The sequence below is a fragment of the Paralichthys olivaceus genome, chromosome 24 (assembly GCF_024713975.1).
Source record: "Paralichthys olivaceus isolate ysfri-2021 chromosome 24, ASM2471397v2, whole genome shotgun sequence".
Taxonomy (NCBI): Eukaryota; Metazoa; Chordata; class Actinopteri; order Pleuronectiformes; family Paralichthyidae; genus Paralichthys; species Paralichthys olivaceus.
In genome coordinates, this window is record NC_091116.1 from 796,317 (window position 1) to 819,607 (window position 23,291).

Below are 23,291 nucleotides of genomic sequence, written 5' to 3' on the forward strand. Positions count from 1 at the left end.
GACTGAGGTGAAAAAAGGGAATGAAAGGAGGCGTCATATGACGAGGAAATGTCAAACCTCATGTCCCGGGGGGTTGGAGGTAATTTTGGTTTGGGTTGTAAACAGATTACAACTGTGTCGACAGCTGACTCATATGTTGTTGTCACCCCGCACATGACGACAGTCCTTAAGGACCTGTTGCATGTTGTTGCTCTCCTCTCCTCAAAGTCTGGACGACAATAGCCGCGGGGGTGCGTTTCACCTGCTGCACGGAGAACACCAAAGACAGAGTGGAGATTATAATAACGACATATGGGTTTGATGATAGGTGATGAGCGGCTGCTGTTAGCAGATTGATGTTCAGAAGAAGAGAAACAACTCAGAAGCTTACGCCTGCAATCAATTTACAGGATCTTGTCTCTGTGTTTCACAGCTTTATTTTTGTGTCTCGAAGAAAGATGCATCATAGATCAAATGTGAAGAAAGTGCAGTCCCCGTGTCAAACATTGGAGGAAGAGAGATGTGTGTTATTGCCTGTCACACGCCCCTCAAATCATTTTGTCATTGTGGGCCTGAGTAGCTGTTTGTCAAGTCGAGTGTATCCACGATAATCAGAGCCTCATTAAAAGGGTTTTCACGCTTCGGTTTACGTGATGTTGTTGGATGCTTGAGTGCAACTGTGACAAGCTAAAAATAATCCTGAAAAATCTCTCTGGGTTTTAGGCAAATAACGTTCTTCAGGCCCGGCGCAACGCAAGTGGAAATTCGCCCCTTGCAATTGCATTTCCTCATGTTGAGTGGCTGCGTTAAGGCATCTGTGCATTTGCGGCAGCCCTGCTATTAAGTGTGCCAGAGGTGGCATGTTTGCCTCTTTATTAACAGGCAAGTGTCTCTGGCTCTTGCCGTGCGCTCTGTAAACATGTAGGTAAATAATCAGCCAATCGGCTCCTATTTATTCAGATTTAATGGGGAGGAAGCTGCGTGATTGGAGGGCTTCCTGTGCAGTGATTTGTGGGTGGCTGGCCCCGGCTCAAGGTCTGTGCCTCGCCGGGTCAATGCAATCTTTGTCAGATGTCGCCGGCCTTCGTGTGTAACTGCGGCATCATTCATAGGTAGTGTGTGTATGCAGCGGGGGGGTTCTTTCTTTTTTGTTGGTATCTAAAGAGGAGATGAGATAAAAAGGCACCATTGTCAGAGGATTTTTATGTAAAGGTTTTTATGATGTCTTTTCACAGGGTGGTTGGATATCACTGAAAATCATGAGTGCGATTTCAAAAAGCAATGGTCACCAACATGGGAACATAAAGCTGCTTTGAGCACAAAACCAAAAGAATCAGCGTATATAGAGTTAAGATTGCTAACATTTTATTCAAGAGTTAAACCATTTTAATAATTACTTCCCTCATTGCAGTTACAGAAACGCTGCACAACCTTTTTAGTCCCTTTCCAAAACTTTTTGATGCTTCAGAATTGATGTTGACACCAGATACCGCTCCAATCTTTTTTTTATTATTATCCAATAAGTACACACACACACACAAAATAACACTCGAGCTTTGATTGAATCCTTCTCCGCTGCACAGTGTCTTTCCCGGTGTTCCTTGTCAGATCAAATGTGAAGCATGGGAACGTGTGACAGTCATTTTATTTTGGCTGCATGACGTGCAGGTGTGAAAGTAGAGAGCTAATGACCCTGACACCATCTGACTGAAACTGACCACATGACTGAATGAAAAACATTATCGTCACTGAATAATGAAAGGCCTGTGCTGTATTTCACTACTTTTAATGTTGCTAAAAATACGACCTGCGCTAATTGAGAATCTAGAAGTGGAGACTTACTTCTCTTCAATAAGAAAAGTGTGTTGATATGATTATCTGTCTCTGACCTTGAGTATTTCAAAAAGCGGCGTATTGAATTTCTGTTCACTGTGACGTCCGTCAAACTAATAATTGCTGTAGTTTAGTGGATGTGACACCTGCCAGGATCAAACCATTTTATCGAGCAAGATAAAAAGCCCTGGTGCAGGCTGTCCCCTGTGATCACACCCCCCTTATCCTGCTTTTCTTCCTCTCTCCAGTGGACATCAACTCCGCGCTGCCCCTGCGTCTCCCACCGGCCGCCATCCCCATGGACCTGCGTGTGGACCATCAACAGCAGCAGCAGAAGGTGTCCTCGCTCTCCCCATCTGGCCAGCAGTCGCCCGGCTCCCTCGGGGGCACGGGCCAAGGGTGCGTGGTGGCGGCCTCGGTGCGCGAGCAGCAGCTGCAGCAGGAGCTGCTGACGCTGAAGCAGAAACAGCAGATCCAGCGGCAGATCCTCATCGCCGAGTTCCAGCGGCAGCACGAGCAGCTGTCCCGCCAGCATGAGGCCCAGCTCCAGGAACACATTAAGGTACATCACTTAAATTTTTGAGGGATGTTTTTTATCACTGTGCCCGGCCCACGTGACCTTTCAAGATGTAAGAATTTCAACAAAATCGTGTAATCTCTTACAGAGTGAGGTCCAGTCAAATATTCCATCTTCCTTTTCCAGGTTTCTGAGACAAAGTTACCAAACTTAAAACATCAATATTTAAAACCAAATTCCTTCTTTTGTATCGTCTGTACGCCACAGGAAAATGTCAGGCCTTTTTACGAGCCATTTCACAGAATATTTTTGCTCTTAAATCATCATCCCTTGTACAGTACAGAAGAAAATGTGCCTCACTTTCCACCTCTAAATCACACAGCTCACGTAATCTGTTTTTCTCCCCAAATATGTTTGAATCTGCCAACCTCGACAGCCAGTGGAAGAATACCTGCTCTCAAGTGCACACTAAGGATATTTGGCGTCTGGAAAATAAGTGAAAAGGTTGAAAAAAGCCTGATCTCTATGATAAAGTGATAAAAAATCGCTCATTAGTGGGATTTTTTTTAGGGGGCCCTAATCTGGACCTGTGCCAAAATTTAATGAGTCTTTCTTGGCACTTGTCCCATCCTCCCACCAAAACTGCTTTCACACATGCACTGACCTCCGGACACTTTCCTGAAATTTTCCAGAGGGGCTCTATGGGAGAACGCAAATGTTCGAATCAGCTGTTCTGGACATTGTGAAGAACTTATCCCGTCAGCTCCCCTCGTAAAATGTCCAGAAAATCTAGCGAGTGTTGATGATGTTTTCTAACGCTCGACAGACATGATACTGAAAAAAAAACTTGGAAAGACGAGATTTCCGAACTGTTGATGATGTCCTGCCTCCTGCACGCGTCTTACCCGAACAAACTTGTGCTGCGTTATCATAAATGAAAGTGAAAACTGTCCAGACCCAGAGGCCTTTTCATGTGTGAGAACGGCTCAAGTTTCAAGAAAATCAGTTAAGTAGTTTTTGCATAATCCGGTTAACAGACAGACGGATCAAAGCCGTGCAATAGAACAGGAGCACAGTTTTATTTAAAACCTCCAAGAGACAACAATACAAAACCAAATCAGCAGGTTTGTCTCCCAAACCTATTTAAAAACAAAGACAGCTCTTCATTTAGTCAGCCACCAGATTCTTCGTTAACGGACTGAACTCAGCAGCAGAGAGCGGCTCCCTCAGCTCCGACTCCCTCTGCAGAAGTCGAGGGAGCAGAAAACAAGGAGTCACTCTGGCTCCGCGTCCTTCAGGGATGGATGAAAGCAATATAAGGATGTGTTTAGACTCGGGAAAGGAAAAGTGTGAAAGACTTTTGTAACGGCGGTTGGTGTGTTACGTAACTGCACCCTTATGCACCAAGTCCTGTTGTAGCCTGACTTCAAATTAAGTAATAAAACTCTGGTGGCTGGTGTTTGCTTTTCAGAAAAAGGCTCTTTTCCATCTAAGATTGACACGTCGAGACGTTTAACTGCTCCGAATACATTCCCACATTGTAGTGACCTGGAAATACAAAGTGAATCTAGATCAGCACGCCCACACTCTGATGCTTTAATACATCTGGGCCCATGAGAGCAGCGGAGCTCCTGTGGGGCTGAAATGTCATAGAATGTCATAGCCTGTTTGTTCTTCTTCAGTTGCGTATCACTGCTGTCTTATGAATTGTAAAACATGCACGTAAGAGTGATGCTTTTTGCAGGGCTGATAATATAATGTCTAAAAATGGATTGAGGGGGCAGCAGATTAGATTGCACACTGCAGGAATACGGCATTCTGAAATTAATCATTTTCATCCCTCCTTTATTGTACTTTCTTTTCTCGCTTTTTTTCCCTAAACTTTTTCACCCTATCTTCTCCTCCTTCCTTCCTGTCCTATTATACTACCCTCCTGTCATCTTTCATCATTTTCGTCCCTCATCTTTATAATCTCATCTTTTCTTTCTTTTTTCTGTTCTGTCCTTTCTTGCTCCTTTCTCGCCCTCACTCCTCATTCCTCTGTCTTTCCTTGTTTGTTATTTTTACTCAATTCTTTTTGCTGTATTGTCTTCCTTCCTTCTTTCTTTTATTCTCTCATTCCTTCCTTCAGGTATTTTAGCACTTCTGAAGAGCATTTGTAACAGATAAAAGATCTACACGGGAAATATTGGCAGTTGTTTCAAGTCTGACACGTTTTCACGTTGTATTGGACGCTGAGTGCTCGCTCCTGCAGGTGAAGCAGTATTTAGGATGAGTGATGCTGTCTGAGGGGCCGTCTGGCCTGTGGTGGGGCTGCAGGACCACTCAGGTGGAGGCCGCTGACGCACAGCCGGAGCAGGGAGGCCCGCTCTCAATCAGCCCCATTCACTGGCCCTGTGTGTACACACACACACACACACACTCCAGTTGTACAGGCATTAAAACATACACATCCTCTCAAATGTCAGTAAACACACTGTCAGACGCATGCCCAGTTTGCCTCCACATTAGGGACAGCAACACACCACACACACACACACACACACACACACACACACACACACACACACACATTCAGATATCCTGAAGCTCTTAAGATTATTAGTCAAACGGAAAAGTTTGTGTGTAGATCTGTAATCTATTGAGCCACAGGGGTTTTGGGTGTGTGTGTTTGTGCCTGTGTGTATGTGGGTGGGGAGGTTACTTTGAGCCTTCCCACCCACTCAATCTCCGATCCCCAACCTTGTTTGAAAGGCAAAAAAAAAAAGAAGGATTGAGGCTTCTGGGCTGGAAGCGAGCCAGCCACAGCGCCAATGCACTTTTCTCGCCTCACCTTCATCTCACCTTCAGCCACTAATTTATTCACAGACTCGTCTCAAACGTCCGAGTCGCCCTTACGGTAAACATGAGTGCACGTCCCGGCTACTGAGTGTCTGTGTACAGTGTTAGATAAACTCAATCAGAAGTTGATTACACGCAGTTACAAGCAGTTACGGTAACTGATCAAATATTGCCATTGGGTGTGTGATGATAAGCAGGGAAATGTGTTGATTCCTTGGCGCGTGAGGTCATTATGTGGCTGGTGGAGTGCACGCACAGACAGCTTGCCCATTTATTGTATATTACAGAGACATTAAAGAGTAATTGGAACTCTTTATTTGGTGGCTTAGCTTGTCACAAGGCATTACGGCTCCAAAGAAGGTGAAAAGCACGTTTCACTGTGCGTTTTTTTGGCATTTAATTGGTGCTCTTAGCCACAGTCTCACTCAAGGACACTTCAACGGCACCACAAAGGTGACAGCGAGCACATCCAGGCTTTTATGTGGATTTTATTTTTGACCTTTTGGTTACAGGACAAATCGTAAGGCCACAGCCAAGCAAGTTTGTTTGGTATAAACGCTTGAGGACAGACTTAAAAGCATTTAACAGATGTTCTTCCCTTCACTTCTCTGAGAGCAGATTGGATTATGTGTCTTGCTAAAGCCTCACCCGCAGTTAAATTGTTTATACTTGTTTAAAAGCTCAAGCTCGTAGCCCAAGGTTTTTTTCATGGTATTGCAAAGGTTTTTATTTTCTGGCTTCAAACACCTGTCGGGCTTAATTATTCCTGACGGTGACTTTAGCGTAGCACGAGTGGAATGTTAATAGGTGTTCAAAGTCAAGAAAGTAATGAATTGATTGTGTGGAGGACAGAAAACAAGAAGTGATGGTATTTTACTGTATGTTGCACTTAAGAGGGCTTAAGAAGTGAATTTGTAAAATGTTTTACTCAGCTCTGCCAAGATATTGTTGTACTTCTTCCTCACACGTCTCTCTGAACTCTCTACTGACTTCCATGAGGTGACTTGGGTTTACTGACGTGACTCTGACGTTTTCATCCACAGCAGCAACAGGAGCTCCTGGCGTTGAAGCACCAGCAGGAGCTGCTGGAGCACCAGAGGAAGATGGAGAACCACCGGCTGGAGCAGGAGCTGGAGAAGCAGCAGAGGGAGCAGAAGCTGCAGCTGCTCAAGAACAAGGAAAGAGGACAAGAGAGTAAGTTGCAGTGAGATTGGATGTCGGATGTGTGTCGTTTGAAAAAGCTGAATCCATTTTACCCTCACGTATCTGATTGAGCCACATATTTTCTGAAATGTTTCTTGAAAATGTAACTCATCTGATAACACGTCTTTAAAGTATATTAGCTACCCAAATAGAACTGCAATTTTCTTTTCCCGGGGACCACCCCACTTAAAACAGCAGTTGTGCCGTGCTGTATGAAGAAGTGATTTGTGATATTTCACGCTGGAAAGTCTCACAAGTTAAACAACTTCCCTTTCGAGAGGGTCAAGTAGTGTTTTCAATTAAAACTCTAGCAATCTCCTGAAGTATTTGAAGAACAGTCACACAAAAGAGCACGAGGAGTTCATCATGGCGAAGGGAATAAAAAGCATGAACCTCAGCATCAAACTTTGGAAACTGCATTCAAATAATGTGATAAATTCGACAACGACAGCTCGGGAGCAAAGATAGATAACCGACAAACTAGTTTTTCATTTTTGTGTAAAGATTTATTTATAATTGTCTTTTTTTTCAGTTAAAACCGTCAAAGTAGATAATAAAAGAAGTTCTGTGGCATTCAGTCCCTGTGTGTATGATATCAGCTGTACTCTGTGTCTGCCGATATCTAAAATCCAAGTATTGGAATGAGTATCAGGAGGGGAAAGGGTATCGGAACATCTCTACCTCCCGATGCTGCCGATGTATTTTAGTCTCAACGCTCAATATGTTTGGTATCATCTGCCAGCGTGTTCCGAACTGCTTTGCAAAAGCTCTTCATTCAAAACGCTCCGAGGTTGGAAACGACCGTTGAGATCAGTATTCACAGACTGTGTTTCTGTGCATGTTATTAAATGTGAGTGTGTGTAATGTGTTTGCATGTCTATGTATTTCCATTTTACTTGGAGAACCTCTGTATTTACTGTGGTAAACGAGCTGTATTAGCCGGTGGCCTTGGCAGTGGCTAAGCCGCGTTATTAGGGCTGCCTGCTGGATGTCTCTCAACAGTTCATTGAAGGAGAGTGGACAGGAGTCCTTGAGAGCAGTTTGCACACTATATGGAAAGTGGTTTCAGATCAAGGCTGCATCCGTGAGAGAGGGAGAGAGAGAGGGCGAGCACAGTATGTTTGCTCTCACGTGTACCTGAGCGAGTGTGGTTTGTGGTTTCAGTGGCTTCAATTTTCTCAGCATTTTGCATCGTTTTCAGTTCTATTTCTCGCTTTCTTGTTTCCAAATGCCTCTTCTCCAGGGCTTTTAGAATGCACCATACAGGATGAGGGCAGGGCTGCAACTAATGATAACTTTCTATATCGATTATTCTGCTTTTTATTTGAATTGTCAATTCTTTGGTCTCTAAAAAAAATTTATTTTTACAATTATCAACAGACCAAAAAGTAAACAAATCTGATTTACAATGAAATACAACGGAGGGGGAAGAAACACTGAATATATTTGGTTTAAGAGAATGTAGATAGATTTTCTGCGCCTTGACTAATCAACTAATTTATGCTCTTCATGAGCATAATGAAGTTGGAACAACTTTAAATGGACTTTACCTTATATTAATTAAAATGAGTGCACACTGGGGTGAGCTGCTGGCCCAAGAGTTCAATGCTTAAGTAAATACTTAAATACCCCCAAAATTAAAATGCCAAACTTGACTCGCAAGCTTTTTTGGAAAACTGTGTCTGAAAATATATATAAAATAATAATTTTAAAGATTTCCATTTGACCATTATATAACACAGTGAGTATTTGCATGGTTTTCTCCGGCTTCCTCCTGGCGTTAGGATGAATGTGAGTGTGAAGAGTTTGAATGTCGGTCCTGTGATATGCTGGCCTCCTGTCCAGGGTGTATCCAAGGGGGTATAGATAGATGGGTGGATAATTATGGCAGGACATTTTAACCATCGCTACAGACTGACTACAAACTGTCTACGATAACTTCGTCTGTCTTGCACACAACCGTGCAGCTGTTCTCCAAAGTTGTAGTAATCAGTTGATATTACGAATGTCATCAGAGGAGGATTTACATTTCCTAAAGTATAATCATTTTCATTTTTTCATATCTCCCTCAGGTGCTGTGGCCAGTACTGAGGTGAAGATGCGTCTCCAAGAGTTTGTCCTGAACAAGAAGAAGGCGCTGGCCCAGCGGAGCCTCAACCATGGAGGCCTCCCCAACGACGCTCCGTACTGGTACCGGTGAGGAACAGTTGCTGCTTGACTAAATAAAGTTAAAAAAAGTAGAATAGATGCATATAGATCTGGCTGTTGTGTACATGCTACAGATAATCCAGCTAGGGGTTTGCAAAGCATCAAACCCTGTGTGTTTGTAAGATGTAAGAAGAAACCTTTAAAGACTCTGGCTGCCTTTCTTGTATCCCTGAATGACTGTAAGCAGTATAATACAACCGAAGCGATCTGCAGATCATTATAAATTAAGAAGGTAATTCTCTCTCTGACAGCAGATGAATAATGCATTGGACTGTGTCTTAATCTGTCAGCGAGCTTCCCGTCTTCCTCACCTGCCACAATATATGAGCACCACTGAGAGATGCATCAAGCGGGGTTATAAAACAAAGATGGGAATACACATGCGCCCTCACACACACGTACACGTGACAGCGGGCTAATTGGAACCTGATGATAGGGGCTCTTACACTGAAAGCTCTGCCTTGAGTGTTTATTGTAGCATCACTGGCATCTTTTGCAGGTGTGTACACTCGCTGCTTCCTCTTCGCTGTGGCACACGTGAATTCGTTGTGTGTGAGTAACCACAAAGAGTTCATTATGCAAAAGGTGTAAAAATAAATCAGATATTAATGGAAGCAAAAGATAGTCCTACATTATGAAATTCTTCCTATTGTATTTATTAATGGTATTTGCACTGCAGCATTTTTTTGCTGTAGGTGGTTGTAACGGAGCAGATTTATCATGCAAGTGTTGTAAAGCAGTTTTTTGCCTGTAAATCTTATTTTCCCATGTTTTAAAGGAATTGGTCATTTAAGTGAGAATGAAAATAATGAATTTTTGTTGTTTCTATTACATTGTCTGTATCTCTAAACAGGAAAGAATCGCAGCAGTAGAACAAACCCTGGCAGATTGTTTCACTTTTTGTGAGAAAATAACGCTCTGAGGACTAAAGTAAACTGACAGGAGGGGGATTTTTTACACTGACTAATATATCTGTGTGTTTTAGAACCTGGTCACATGTTTTGAGTGAGAAATAATATTAAAAGAAACTTGTAACTCACTACAGCTGTATATAAATAAATTACCTAAGAACTGCACAGCACAAAGCAAGGAGCATCAACTGCAGTTAAGCTCTGGACATGATTTCTAAAATAAGTTTTCCGCGATTATGTTTTTCATCCTGACACAATAAAAGCTCTAAATCTATAAAATGTAAATAAATAACGTTACGTAATCCTGATGAGAGACACAGTGAAACACCCACAAGCGTTGACTTTCAGCAGCTCAAAGTGATGCAAAGTGTCTCTTCCTATATTCTGTCTCCCTCGTCGGACTCTCAGCCTCCTCAGTTTTGGAAGAGATGAACGTGTGTACATCCGCTCGTCAGGAACATGCATTTGGGCCGGAGCCAGCTCGGCTTCACTTTGCCCACAAACACCACCTTAGTTTGTAGGCAGCGAACAGATGGCAGCACATGTCTGCGGCCTTGCCAAAGGGATTTGCATGATGCTTTAATCATACAGATCTGTGACAGCCATGAAGTTAGTTACTTTGTCTGGGTTGCATCACATGTTCGCAGAGTTATCAGTGTCTGGCCTTGTTTCATCTGATTCTGTTGTTTAATGTTGGGAGCATCTATAACTCTTGTGTGTGTTTGTTCTATAGCAAAACCCAGCACAGCTCTCTGGACCAGAGCTCGCCACCACAGACTGGTGTGTCCACCTACAACCACCCCGTGCTGGGCGTCTACAACCCTCGGGATGACTTCCCACTGCGAAAAACTGGTAAATCACACATACACTTTCACACACATGCTTGCACACATGGCTTTTGCAGTACCGACCTGTTTATTTGCTCCTGCTAGCCAACCCCAGGCTCACTTTTTGAGATTACACACATATTGGAACTGTAATGACCAACGGCTGCACTGCAGATTCACATCTAACACAATTTAGACGCCATCAGAGGGCTACACCATTAATCACCTCCATATTAGGCCTTCAGGGTCTCCCAGCATCCCTCACATGAGTGGTACAGAGAACAGGTAAGCGTAGGTGGTTCAAGAGTTCAATAGAGTGGAAGACGTTTTTAGCAATTTTAGCACCTGTTGTTTTATTAAATTTTAATAGTCCCTTAACCTCTAGGCTTGTTTTGAATCAGAGGTTCTTTTGTGTCTTAAGAAACCTGTGCTTAATGCTGACGGTCTTAATAATAGGTAGTATGAACTCAGCTCAGATTCTTAGTTTGTTAAGTAGTAGTAATTTGAATGCTGAAGCTTGCCTCTCCCTTTAATTCATCTAGTAATTGCATATTAAAACTAAGTGGGTTTGACACATCTCACTTGAGGGTAAAGCCAGTTGGGAACATCTCCTCTTGCAGTGCAGCAATTACTTTTGGGGATCCCCAGGGCTGTATTCTCGGCCCTTCATTGTTTTCAATTTATGTTCCGCAGTAAAACCATCACACTTTTCCTCTGTGTACTAACTCATAACGTTGCAATCATCAAGGCAGTAGTTTCCTGGTGTTAAATGCTGATAGATAGTCTTTGTGCATGAAGCAAATCAGGATAATGTATTGCAGGTATTACAGGCTCAGGTCCAGCACTGGTCCATTAATTTAAATCAAACTTTTTATTGAGGTAACAAATAAAACTCCAGAACATTGATTTAATTAATTTGTACAGAACAAGCACATGCAACAAACTGCAACAGGAGGAGACATGTACATTTTACATGTTTCATTTAACTCCTGTCTTAACTTGCACATGACACATGTATTATGTGTATTTTACGTCGTTTTTGACCTCAACACATTTTTATTATATATGTAGTGTACATGTCCTTTGTTCTTCTTGTGGCAAAGCACTTTGTAAATTTGTTTTTGGAATAGTGCTGTGCAAATAAGGTTACTAATGGACTGCACTTGAACTGCTGCTGCCACACAGTGCAGATCCAAAGGTTTTAGAATCAGAAGCCATTACAAAATCTTTACAAACCAAAAGTCATTATAAGTGTTAAAACTCTACAAAAAGCACTCATGAAAGTTGGTGAAGTTTTCTCGTGGTCTACAATTTAAACTGTTTACAGTGTGTTTTGGTCAGGTGTGTGTGAACAGCTTTGTGTGTGTGTGCGGTGGTGTAGCCGTGAAGCAGTGGTCGTCTTACAGTGCAATTATTCACTTAGAGCGGCGGCAGGCGGCTACAGCCAAAGCTCTGGGCCTGTTGACTCTGCTGGATACGATAGCAGATAGACCACAGTTGACACTGGCTCACACAGCCGCATTCCACCCTGAGAGAAGCGAAGAGGAAGAGCGAAAGAAAGGAAGGGAAATAGAAGAGGGAGACGGAGAGAGAGGAAGATGAGTGGAGCAGGCTTTGGCGACCTCACTGACCATTTAGAAGACCTCGAAAAATATTTGAGGCTAGAGATGGAGGGAGTGTCGGTTTCCTTATAAAAGCAGAGAAATGGAAGATGAGGGCTGGCGAGCAGGATTGTAAACGCAATCCAGCGAGTGGCACAATGATGCCACACTCCCGTGAACTTGCTTCACACAGAGAAAAGAAAAAACGGCGGGAAGATGGCAGCGAGGGAAAAGATCGTCCCTGGAGTGTCAGTTCGTCTCATGATTTCTATAAGGCTGCGGATTGTGCTCGACTGCGGAGGAGAGGAGAAAACCTGTGCCACCCTGGTATTTGTCCACAGTGATGACGTGCTTTGCGGGGTTTACTTATGTTAATGCCAGCCGAGGGAGGTTAGAGGCTCTTTTATATCACCGCCTGGCCATAAAGTAGCGGACTGGCACCCAGGGCTCCCAGCAACGGTCAAAGGAAGCAACAGCACTCTTTTGTACATCCAATTTTTATTTTTCAGTGCGGCCGATATGTTCATCCGCGGCACTGTTTAACAAATACGACAACAGAGTAAGCCAAAAATGTGTTTACGGCAGATAATATAAAAGTCTTAAAAGTTATAATCCTCGAGATTTCAGTCCGGGTTGATTTGGCAACAACTGTGGTTGCCGTGGTAACAGCGGGCAGCGTTCAATACGACAGCAGCTGCTCTGTCGGAAGAGCAACGGGTCTTTGTGTTAACAGTGCAGCCAAACAATCTCTCGATATTTTTAATGACGAAGTCAATCAAAAACAATTACAGCTGCGATCTGAGGAGTCAGAGGTGCACGCTGCATGCTCCCTGCAATATTTCAAATGTAGTCGCTGTCAAAATAAAAACTTGTCTTGTTCTCTCAGCAGATTTTATATTGCCGACAGCACTAGCCTCTGCTTACTCGGTCAATATCAATGAAAACTACCATTTACCAACCAAATACCAGGAACCAAGCCGTGGCAGCTCATCACCCTGAACCCTCACCCATCTTCACTGGCTTCATGTCAAGTCCTTCATCACGTATAAAATCCTCCTCTTAATTCTTAGTCCTTTTTGTCCCTTGATGATCTGCTTCCATCTGGGCCTGTCCTGAGCCATGTGTTGGGCCTCTCTTCTTCTTCTCCTGCATCTCTGCATAGTCTTCTGTTTCCTATTTTACATCTACTTCTGTTTCTTCTTCATCATCCTCCTCTTCTAATTCATCAACTACTATATAACTTTTTCTTCTTCTACTCCGTCTTCCTTATTTTTCTTTTCCTGCATATTCTTCTGCTGTTCTTCTTCTTCTTCGTCATCTTTTTATTCGTCTTATTCGAGGTATTAGCAGAGTATGAAAACATCGAGCTCTCACGACCTTTTGATACTTTTCATACGAGTTGCATGACAAGAGCTGCTAGCTGAAAAACCTACGCATCCACTGAATGGCAGTTTTCTTTAAAATCAGCAACTCCTCTTTTTACAAATTTAAGGGTGAGAGAGCATCACATGACAGCGTGGCCTTTCTGGAGCATGTTCTCACACATATGTGAATGCCTCAGAAACATGCAGACAGGGTGGGAAAGTTTGAGGCCCTCTGACTCACTGCGCTCTTTGACAGCGGCAGAGCAAGGCACGCTGTTCCCGTCTTTTCACTGATGAGCAAACGTGTTTTTTATGGCCTAACTGGGGCAGCGCGTCCTTCACATGGATACAATGGCACATAGGCAGACAGGGTTCCGCAGTACACGGTGTTGGTTGATAACCAGACTGTGCTGCTCGTCCGTGAATAGACGGAGCACCGTGCGGCTGTCTGAATTCCACATGTCACTTGGTGAATACACAGCCTTTCACCCCTGTTCTGAGGCCCATTTTAACAGGCCAACAATGCACCGTTTGTGCATTGATAACATGTGAGTGTATGTGCTCCTCTAAGAAACAAAAGTGATCAGCTCATGTGAAGACTATGCATTAGCTATATTTTCCAAATATGAGATACAGCAGTGTCCATGTTGTCTTACTTAACATGAAATGAGTAAGAGGGGAAATAATTTCCTGAAGCTAAGAAAGGGAGACACAACATGGATCCAAGACCACACACTAACAATCATTGCCTTGATATTTACCAGCTGCATTTCTCTTATTTCTTTATTCCTCTCAAATAGCAGAGGAAACCTCTTTTCACAGATATTGACGTTCTCTCCTTCAGCTCTGCTTGTATTCTATTCTTGCTGTGATTATTTGTGGTGCTTTGTTACTGGATCACTTTCACTTTTCCAAATAGTTTTTTTACTCTGGCGGAACTAAAAACCTAATTACTGCTCCTTTTTCTGCTTTTCAAACGGACGCTGCCCTCATATGGAATTCTGAGAAAAAAAGCTCCGTCATTAGTCTTGGAAACTGTAAATGATGTGTCATGGCGATTCATGTTTTGACAAAACATTTCAAATCGAAACTCTGAGAAAAAAACGTCACGACCGTCTGTATTCAGAGTTGATCATGAATGAAGATGCACACGCTCTTTTATAATTATCCAAATTCAAACGTCTTGAATCGCTTATAATTCTCAAGAAAAAAAAGTTTTCAAGTTTGAAGGCTACTTCTTTAAAGTTTAAAGTTTAGTCCATGTAAATTTTAATTTAATGCTTTTTAAGGATGAATATTTTATCATCTAACAGCAAACACTCTATGGATACAATATGCACAGAGCTGATCAAATTTAGCCTTTGTCTAAATAATGTGGTTTAATTAACTCAATTACCTGTTGGAGCATAAAAAATATCATCAATTGGTCAGTTGGGAAGTCCCATTGCTGCTTTTTTCCTCCGTCCAAAATATGCACTTTTTCCTCATTAAATTACAACTTAATTCTTTTAATATAATTACATCATTCTAGAAGTCCTGAATCTTTTTTATCTTTAATATGGCCCTGATACTCGGTTGTATAAATTGTGTCCAAAGATCTAAAAATCTAATTTAGTGACAGGGAACATCTGATTAGAAATAAATTGGCTCCACAAACATTGACTGGTTTGCCTCCATCTGGACTGAGCTCTCTCTCCCACTATGTGTTACTGTACCTTCACACTTCAGAGTTCACACTTCACTCTTTTTCCACACAGTTATTTTTACTTGACACTTGATGGGAGCAAGTTCATTTTCTTATGAATGTTTCCAAAAAGGAAAAGTTTGCTCCAGGCAAGAGTGTCTTTCCGTGATTCGTCCCTGTACCTTCGGGGTTTGAAATAAAAGAGACGGAGGAGCAGATTAATCTGGTTGTGTCATAATCGTGGTTAGCTATTTGGATTCAGCTCCTCTTTGATGATTAAATATTGGATAATGAATGGTGAAATTATCCAAGGCCACTGATTGGCAGGGCAAGGTAAACAGAGCATTAGCCTCTGTGGCTGGAGCCAGTGTGACATGCCGTTCCCTTCTCCCTGTCTCCATTCACAAGTCTGTGACAGTGAACACAAAAGACCAAAAGGCCTTTTGGCAATCAGACATGGCTCCCAAATTGGAGCTAATTGCTTTTTAGCCGCAGTGTCTTTGGGAAAATGGATCAGAATCTGTCTTGTTCAGAAAGCATCTAAATAGGAGGCAGTAAATGAATAGCAACGTGTAACAGTTTGTCTGGCAAACAGGTTTTATAACAGAGCAGCTGTGTGGAAGGCGCTCCATGACAGATCAATGTGAACAGCTCAAAAGCCTGTGAGACTGTGGCTCAGGTAACTCTCCCACCCTTCTGAGTGATTTGTCCGAAGCTGCACAGCCGCCAGTTATCTGCATCACAGATGCTGACAGGGGCGTCGGAGTCTGTGCTGGAGTTGGCGATCGCTTGGTTTTAAGTCGTCGTTGTAGTTTCTTCTTTATGAAATACTGCAGGTCAAGGTAGAACCAGCTGAGTGGAATGTTGGTGCATTTATGTTGTGTCCGAATAATCACAAAACGTTGTCCTTGACTGGGAAAATTCTTGTGAACGCAAAACTAAATATTAATCTGCATACCATGACAGAAAACATGAGATTGATACTATGGAGCAGAACCTTAACTTCATTAAGGAATTCTTGCACGACTGTATTTGAATTCCACCAAATGGCACTTTGGCAGCCAGACTGTAAACGAATGAATCACTCACATATTTGTCTCTCCCCATCCTCCTCGCAGCCTCGGAGCCCAACCTGAAGCTGCGCTCCCGGCTGAAGCAGAAGGTGAGCGAGCGGAGGAGCAGTCCACTGCTGCGTCGTCGAGACAGCCCCATCACCACGGCCAAGAAACGCTCACTCGACATGGCAGGCAAGAGACACTCAAACATACTGGCAACCGTCTTGTGTTCAAATGTTTTAAATTTGAGTTTTAAGCTGCTGTGTTTTCTTGAGACTGTGTATTTCATTTTTTTGTGAACATGTGTGTGTTTCAGACTCTGCATGTAACAGCGCCCCGGGCTCAGGACCAAGCTCCCCGAATAACAGTTCCAACAACATCCCCAATGAGAACGGCATCACTGTGTCATTGTCTAACAACACAGAGGTAACACACACACATACACACACACACACTAATATTGCTTTCAGACATGCACTGAAATCCGGACAATTTCCTTAAATTACCAGAGGGGGGTCAATGTGATAACGCAAACGTCTGAGTCAGTTGCTCCAGACATTTTCTGGAACTTTTCCCGCCAGCCCCCTGGTAAAATGTCCGGAGAATGTCAAAGATCTGATAAAGATATTTCTAGAGGGCATCTCTCTAAATCTAAACCTGGGACCTGCTGGTAATAAACAACTGCAGATTTTCTGGCTGTTACGGGTGTGAAATGTTTTAGCACCAAGCGATGGCCAAGATCCTGATTTACTTCTCCCCAGAAAATAAAATCATGTGTGAAAACTAAATATTTGCATCAAACATTTTTACAGAGTTAAAAGGTTTTAAATCTCTTTAATAGGAACAACTTTAAAACTGAGAATTTATACAACAACAACAAGCAACACTATAACGATGAATTCATTATGCATACTTTTAACGTCAGGGTAGCTTTGCTGTTTTATGTGGCTGCTTGACTACAGGTGCTAGTTATTAGCTTTTTAAACTTGGCAGCCTGAAGCATGAACAGAAAGGCTCAGAGTGAGGGATGAACTGATAATGGGTGTGTAGAGGAGGAGAAGAGCGGAGGAGATGGCGAGATCCTCTCTGTGGCAGCCATTAGGGCCACTCAGGCAGTGTGGAGAGAGCTTGTGGCGGTGACGATTTAAACCGCCGGTAGGGTGCAAACAGCTCTCTCCCCCATGCGTGGACGTATGCTTTTTGCCCGTAGCGATTTTTCATGATGCAAACACGTATAAATCATTTGAATGTGCTTCCCAGGCGTCTCTGGCCCAGAGGCTGAGCAGTGGCGCAGAGCAGGGCTCCGTTAACCAGCTGTCCCTCTACACTTCGCCATCCTTACCCAACATCACCCTGGGGCTGCCCGCAACTGCCACGGCCACTGCTGCTTCTAACGTAAGGAGGAAACTGCTGCCAAGCTGGCGAAATTGCTTGCAGATTGACTGTGCATCTATTAAACTTTGAATGTGGGGTGTTTCCCGCCTGTTACAATTTATCAGCCCTCGTGTTCAATCCCTCCTTCCTTCTTCCAGGTGACCTCGGCCCAGCAGGATGGAGGTCTGCAGCCGGCCCTCTCTCTCAGCCCTCCTTTCCTCTCCGGTGGCCACTTGACCCCCTACTTGGCTGAGGCGGGAGCAGGAACTGGCGGACATGGCGCTCACAGTCCGCTGCTCCAACACATGGTGCTCATGGAGCAGAGCCAGGCACAGAGCCCCCTGGTGACAGGTGAGAGTAGTATAGTTAAACTGAAGTTGCTGAAGGGATTATTAGTGACAAAGGAACAATGCAAGCTTATAAGTGGAAGTAGTTTGGGTAGGATTTATCTTAATAATAAGAAAATCAAATCTACAAAGTAAATGTATTGTTCAGTTTTGCTCCTGTCATTCGCTGGCAACACACAAAAAGAAAACCATCACCGTGTATCCGTGGTACACTGTGTGCCCCCTCACACTGACAGACGTCCATTCATTAGCCCAAACTAATGAGCTCCTTTCATATGTCAGCGTATGCTATGAGACTATGACATGGTTGCATTGTGCAGCCCTTTCCCATCAGCTCATTTACCGACTTCCGACAACGCTGCTATTTTCAGCAGGGGCATAGGCAGTGAATGGGCAATGACGCACATACACATGTGTGTATGTGTGAGTCCACGCAGGCAAAAGACGTACAGACAAGGACGTCACACGCCCACACACGGGACAGGAGCAGAGAGCAAAATGTTACAGCCCACTTGCAATAGAGTCCATCTCAGTTCACACCAGGGAAAGTCGTGTTTTAAACCATAAAATAAGTCTCCACATCAAACTACCACAAACCTATCTGTTTCAAATCAGCTCTTACTTCTTCTAACTCTTTCTGCCGCCGCTCTGCCATGTGGTAGCATCAACATTTATCTGCTGTTTGCACAGTAATGAATCTCCTCAGATCATTTCCCAAAGTCTGTTTTCTTACTTTTCCTCCTCCGGATGTCAGACTGTGACTGCAATAAGATGTTTCCCATTTCCTGGCTCGTATCATCACAATAGGAGAATCGCTGTGTGGCAGCACAGATGGTAATTTTCATTTGGTTTACAAATCCACCTGCTAAATAATCATATGTTCGATGAGAGAAATTAAAAATGTGTTGATGTTTGAGCATCATATCACATTTTTACATCTTAGAAATGTACATTCCATAAGGTTCATATGATTGGAGTGATGCGGCCGACTCTGTCAATCTCCTGCTGCGTATGTGAAAGTCAAACTACATAAAAGGAGGCTGATAATAGGAAAATGAATATTTTAGTGTCTTGACTGAACAAACAAACAATTCTTTCACTGTTCTAGTTTTTTGGGGAAGGTAGCTCTTGCCAAGAAAAATCTGGAACCAACCTGGCATTAGTATCCACTCTGTGATATTTGGTTCCGCCACCTCTTACAGTCTTTCCCGTTCGTCACCCAGGCGTGAGCGGCTTGTCCATGTCGCCGGCAGCGTCCATGGTGAAGCTGCAGCGACAGCACCGGCCCCTGGGGAGGACCCAGTCAGCCCCGCTGCCCCAGGGGAGCGCCGCACAGGCCCATGCCCAGGCCCTGGCCCTGCAGCAGCTGGTGGTGCAGCAGCAGCACCAGCAGTTCCTGGAGAAGCACAAGCAGCAGTTCCAGCAGCAGCAGCTCCACCTCAACAAGGTGAGTGACACTGTCACCTCTTCTTCCATCCTGTCGTCCACTCTTCCTGCATGAACCCTTTCCAGGTTCTTTCTGTTGTTGTTGAGGAAGTAGTACATGTTCTCATTATGATTGTTATATAACGTAATTAGCATTAAGTTAGAAGGGACCTGAGATATGAAGTTGTATTCAAATAAACTGATAACTAATTAGGCCTATAAGCCACAGTGGGGCTGTAGTGTAGTTGTTTGTGTAGGCGGCCACAACTAAAACAGCCAATAATGTGTTGTTAGAAAAGGTCTTTGATTTTATTCAGCCATTTTCTTTCTCTCTCTGCTTCTCCCTCTGTAGTATTTTTGTTAGCGATCAGGCGGAGGCAGGTATGGGTTAATATGCATAGCACTTTGTGTTTGTGTGTGTATGCTTTTGAGAATGGTTGCATCCATGTCTCAGTGTAACTGTGGATGAGACAGTTGCCAAGGGCTGCCTGTAAGGTAACCGTGCGCTGCCATGGCAACGCAGCGGAAGCCATCGCCTTATATGGTCAGGGAGGAAGCGGGGCGCCGCTGCTCTGGACGGTTTTACCTATTCGAGCAGAGTACTCGCTGGAGGAGAGGTGGGTGGATGAAACAAGGGATTTCCTCTCCTCCTCCTCCGCCTCCCCCGCTCCGCTCCCTCTCTCTCTCTCACTCCCTCCATATGTTTGTGAGCTCTCAAGTGGCAGCTTTTCACACAAACATCTCTATAAAAGCCTCTGGCACACCAAGGACAGATTCTGCAGGAGTTTTTGTCAGGACTCAAATGAAAATCTCCTCCTCTCGCTCGGAGTTAATCAGAATACAAAGGGGTGAAGAGCTTCTTATTTTGTTCAGCTGTAGTTTTTGTTCTAAATATTACAATGCAGTTCGTGAAGAAATCAGTCGTGCAATATTTAATAGTCAATAACACACCGATAATAGACCTGATCTGTTAATATTTGAAAATAAAAGTCCATGCTTTATATCTTCTTTGGGTTTTAAACTGCTGAGCTATAATTGTACTGAACGTCTTGGATAGTTTGGATACCTGACTGATTGATATTGAATTGGACAGGTCGCCAACGTATCGCAGGAACAACATACCGAGCAAAAACACTCTCTCACACTTAGGGAAAATGTAGAATCTCCAATTCAACTGCCCTCAATCTGCATGATTTTGGACTGTGGGAGGAAACCCAGATTATTTCTTGGCCTGAAGATGTAGCTCATTGGGATTATTCTTATGTCACCAGGATGTAATTGTATAATATCTAGATCTATTCGAAAAGCAGACACTACATTCACAGTTTGTGGTGCTGGAGCAAAAAGCAGAACATGACATCGTATTTCTTTTTTATTCGTTGAATTTGACATTGACTCTCACTCTGCTTCATAACAACATCACGCCTGATACCAATCTGACAGTTCAGTTGTGCACATCCCTGAGTCTAAGTGTTGAAATGTGTAATTTGAAGATGTCACTCTGAGCTTTGGGGAACTGTGAATCGCAGTTGAAGCCCTGAATGTAATCAATTCAATTCATGTAGGACTGTGCTCATGTCAAATGATTAATAGATGTGCAGCTATTTTTATGATAAATTCAGTAGTTTCAGTTATGGAAATGAATGAATGTGAGCTTGAGGTTTGGGGGGGAGGCGGGAGGAGGAGAGAGCAGAGGAGGGCAGCTGGGTCGAGGGAATCTGAGGTGAAAAGAGGGCAGCGGGGGAGAAGTTTGTTTGGATGTAGAGAAGACAGTAGAATAGTATAGCAGGAGTGGGGGTGAGGGGGTGAATGAGAGCTGGTGAATGCTCTGACGTCAATGCTGTCCCCCTGGCACTGAGCCAGTGGACCCCGAGGCTTACAGCTCTGGGAAACACACACACACACACACCTGTAGATTGAACCCACTCTTGAGGTTTTGTCTCACATCATAAACACTCAAACACACGGGGGCCAGTGCTCCGCAGCTTTTAACGGCAATGTGAGTTGTCCATGTCAGTGACAGCAAATGAATAGACAATTGAATCACTTCTCAGTTAACAGCAGGCCCCAGAATGAGTCGATGAAAAGTGGCACAACAGGGCGTGTGGAATGTCTCTGTTCGACGAGACACATTTTGCCCCGGGGAACAGTCGGCGGAGCGGCCTCTCACATGCAATTAGAGCGGATAGGTTTGAAATGAGCAAGACACCAATCTGACTCGGTAATCCAAATTAAGCTTGTTAAAAGAAGAATGCTCCAGAGAAAGAAGTGATTTGCCAGGAATTAAATTCAGAGAAGAGCGTGCCTGTTTGTCTGAGTGTAGCCTCACACATCGGAGGGGGATTTGTCACATCCTGCTGTTTGATTATGAAGTAAATTTCACATTCAAGAATCATCACCCACGCTGCCTCCCTGCAGATGATGGCCAAGCCCAGCGAGTCACCTGTGGGCCGCCAGCACCAGAGCCACCCAGAGGAGACGGAGGAGGAGCTGAGAGAGCATCAGGACGGCGGAGCTCTGCCGCCGGGGGTCACCATCAAGCAGGAGCCCCTCGACCCGCAGGAGCTGCAGGAGGAGGCGATGCAGCAGCACCGGGAGAGGCAGGTGGAGCAGGAGCTGCTCTTCAGACAGGTAGAAGATGGGGAGAGTCATAAAAAAAAAAAACACGTAAAGAGTGAGACATCTGCTCTGGTTTACAGCTGGAAAAGAACACAGGCTGAGAGAATCAATATGACAGTTCAGAGAATTGATTCCATCTCTGCTTGGCACTTATGTTTTGCAGATGGTCCTGGGTAAGTCCTGGGGAGGTAAAATCTCAAAACAGGCGCACAAATTTAATTTGAGCTGTTAAAATGTTGCTCTGATCCCCAAGGCATCCCTGTGATTAAATGCTGAGGGGAAACCAAAACTACATCATTTGTTTTGGCTGCCATAAGTTGTACAAATCAGTTTTTCCTGCCTTTAGTCCTCTAATGCATTTACATTTTAGGCGTTTCACAAAACGACTCATCATCACAAGTGGCGAAAATTCATCTTCTTTTTTTGTGTTTTGCCACTCTCGTTTATTGTGTGGGCATGAGCAGCAGGCGTTGTTGTTGGAACAGCAGCGGATTCATCAGCTGAGAAACTATCAGGCGTCCATGGAGGCTGCCGGCCTGTCAATCTCCTTCCCAGGACACCGCCCGCTGTCCAGGGCCCAGTCGTCTCCGGCCTCGGCGTCCTCTTTTCCAATCAGCGTCCCAGCCCCCGATCCTCCCGCCAAACCTCGGTTCACCACAGGTCAGCATCGCCATCGTCTGTCTGGAACTTTAAGTGGAACAACACTTACACGACTAAAAATCTGACGAGGAAAGCAGCGTGACATCATATATGATACGAAGCTGATTCCCTCACACAACGAGTGAATGCTTCTGTGTGTGCTTCCTCAGGTTTGGTGTATGACTCTTTAATGCAGAAGCACCAGTGCATGTGTGGAAACACCAACAGCCACCCGGAGCACGCTGGACGCATCCAGAGCATCTGGTCCCGGCTGCAGGAGACCGGACTGAGAGCGCAGTGTGAGGTGCGTTAAACGTGGAAATATCAAAAATATCCACACTACACGTTGCGCAAAAGAGTAAACTGTTTATGAGAGTTGCATTCCTCTTTGTGCGTGTGTGTGTAGTGTATCCGTGGGAGGAAGGCCACTCTGGAAGAGCTGCAGACGGTTCACTCTGAAGCCCACGTCCTGCTGTACGGAACCAACCCTCTCCGACAGAAACTTGATTGTAAGCTTTCACACACACACACACATATACACACACACACATATACACATCACATTTGTCTTCACTATGTGTCTCTAATTTACTTTTCCTGATCACCAGGTTCAATCACTCCCATGTTTGTGCGGCTTCCCTGTGGTGGTGTGGGGGTGAGTTCAGTTTTGTTTGAGTGTATTAATGCAAGTTTATGTTGCGATATTAAACGGACACAATAAACATGTTGTTAAAAAAAGCAGAACACATTTTTATAGTACATTTACAGCAGTATTCAAACGCAGAGGCAGGTCATAGAGGGTAAGAAAAAATTGAATTTAATGAAATAGAATTACACGCACAATAGCAAAACTGAAACCTGCAG

General features: G+C 44.0%; 1 protein-coding gene across 5 annotated transcripts in view; it reads left to right on the forward strand.

Moving 5' to 3' along the window:
* The window catches only part of LOC109644624 (histone deacetylase 4-like), a 54,593-nt gene that overhangs the window by 27,174 nt on the left and 4,128 nt on the right, over positions 1 to 23,291 (forward strand). For all 5 annotated transcript variants that reach the window (XM_069520627.1, XM_069520626.1, XM_069520625.1 and 2 more), the window contains 14 exons: positions 2,061 to 2,374; positions 6,214 to 6,364; positions 8,446 to 8,569; positions 10,226 to 10,344; positions 16,087 to 16,215; positions 16,340 to 16,449; positions 17,284 to 17,418; positions 17,556 to 17,748; positions 18,968 to 19,191; positions 21,588 to 21,800; positions 22,253 to 22,448; positions 22,598 to 22,731; positions 22,834 to 22,936; positions 23,036 to 23,082. In XM_069520627.1, coding sequence (XP_069376728.1) covers positions 2,061 to 2,374; positions 6,214 to 6,364; positions 8,446 to 8,569; positions 10,226 to 10,344; positions 16,087 to 16,215; positions 16,340 to 16,449; positions 17,284 to 17,418; positions 17,556 to 17,748; positions 18,968 to 19,191; positions 21,588 to 21,800; positions 22,253 to 22,448; positions 22,598 to 22,731; positions 22,834 to 22,936; positions 23,036 to 23,082 — 2,192 coding nt within the window. The remainder of the gene's footprint in view (positions 1 to 2,060; positions 2,375 to 6,213; positions 6,365 to 8,445; positions 8,570 to 10,225; positions 10,345 to 16,086; positions 16,216 to 16,339; positions 16,450 to 17,283; positions 17,419 to 17,555; positions 17,749 to 18,967; positions 19,192 to 21,587; positions 21,801 to 22,252; positions 22,449 to 22,597; positions 22,732 to 22,833; positions 22,937 to 23,035; positions 23,083 to 23,291) is intronic.